General features: G+C 42.8%; 1 protein-coding gene across 1 annotated transcript in view; it reads right to left on the bottom strand.

The window, feature by feature from the left end:
• Positions 1 to 323: 323 nt before the first annotated feature.
• Positions 324 to 1,156, bottom strand: part of clcn2a (chloride channel, voltage-sensitive 2a) — a gene marked incomplete in the record, with an annotated part of 60,592 nt that continues 59,759 nt past the window's right edge. The window contains 1 exon segment of the mRNA XM_014031166.1: positions 324 to 1,100. Within this exon segment, the coding sequence (XP_013886620.1) occupies positions 594 to 1,100 (507 nt within the window).

The following is a 1,156-nucleotide window of genomic DNA, read 5'->3' as shown; positions in this document are numbered from 1 at the left end:
ATGCCACCTTCAGCAGCGTTAGCAGCGTTAGCAACATTAGCAATGTTAGCAGCATTAGAGTTAGCTTTTGTATGGATGATGACGTCGTTTAAGCCACACATCACCAACAAAGGCTGTTACACCCTCTCATTCTTATATGCAAGCTTTATGCAAGATTTAACCTCGACATTTTGATTTACACATTTATGTTTTGGATTTACCATATATTTAACATTTAATAACAATTAGCAAAATGTAAGAACAGTGAGCTAAATAATAAAACGTTAGTGAACATTTTTTTACACTTGGAAAGTGAGCTAAAAAATGAAAATGTGTTAGTGACATTTCCTTTACATTTTAATTTTCACTTGGTGCCCCATATTCCAATACATATGGATAAAGTTACGTAGAACTTTTAGGTCATGAATTCAAAATCTAAAAATTCACAGACAACTCAGAAGATGACGCTAGTTTTGGTCTTTTCAAGAGATCTGTTGACTGGATTAAAGATACAAACCAGCTTTATCCTTTTCACATTCACTCAAACACGCTCGCATGTTGGAAACACAGAATTTAAAGAGACAAAATCTTTGAGGCAAAAATCAGGAATCTGATCACTCTGACTGATCCTCAGGGTCACCCTCTCCCACAGGTTCTGATTGGTCCTTGTGTAGCGACGGGCTCTCCTGATGCTGGTCGCTTTCGTTTGGCTCCGRGGTTTGGGTGGGGGGATCGTGGTCRCACACCAGCTCCGACTCCTCGGTGTGGGAGGGGCTGCAGTCAAAAGTGAACTCTGATTGATCCTCCGTGAACGAGGGGCTTTCCTGAAGCACCAGGTCCGACAGCTGGTTTGTGATTTCGCCGAGGCTGTTTTCGAAATGTAAGTGCGTTTTGTCCGAGAAGCTGACCGGAACGTCTTTGTATGAAAGGTCCGTCTTTTTGGCCTCATTCGGGGGGTTGGGTTCTCGAGGTAAGGACAGACCTTTGTGGCGCATACACAGCTTGTGCAGTTCTGTTACCTCAGATACGTTTGTGCTGTTCCCACTGTCACGAAAACTGGCCAGAGGAGGGCGTACTTTCACTCCGGTCACTGTCACGGAGCCCTCGATGGCCTTACGTAGCTGTAACGACAGAAAAATAAAACAGTGTATGAATGTGATCATCTAATATATATATA

The sequence above is a fragment of the Austrofundulus limnaeus genome, unplaced genomic scaffold, assembly GCF_001266775.1.
Source record: "Austrofundulus limnaeus strain Quisiro unplaced genomic scaffold, Austrofundulus_limnaeus-1.0 Scaffold6, whole genome shotgun sequence".
NCBI lineage: Eukaryota > Metazoa > Chordata > Actinopteri > Cyprinodontiformes > Rivulidae > Austrofundulus > Austrofundulus limnaeus.
This window is presented reverse-complemented; position numbering and strand designations above follow the sequence as displayed.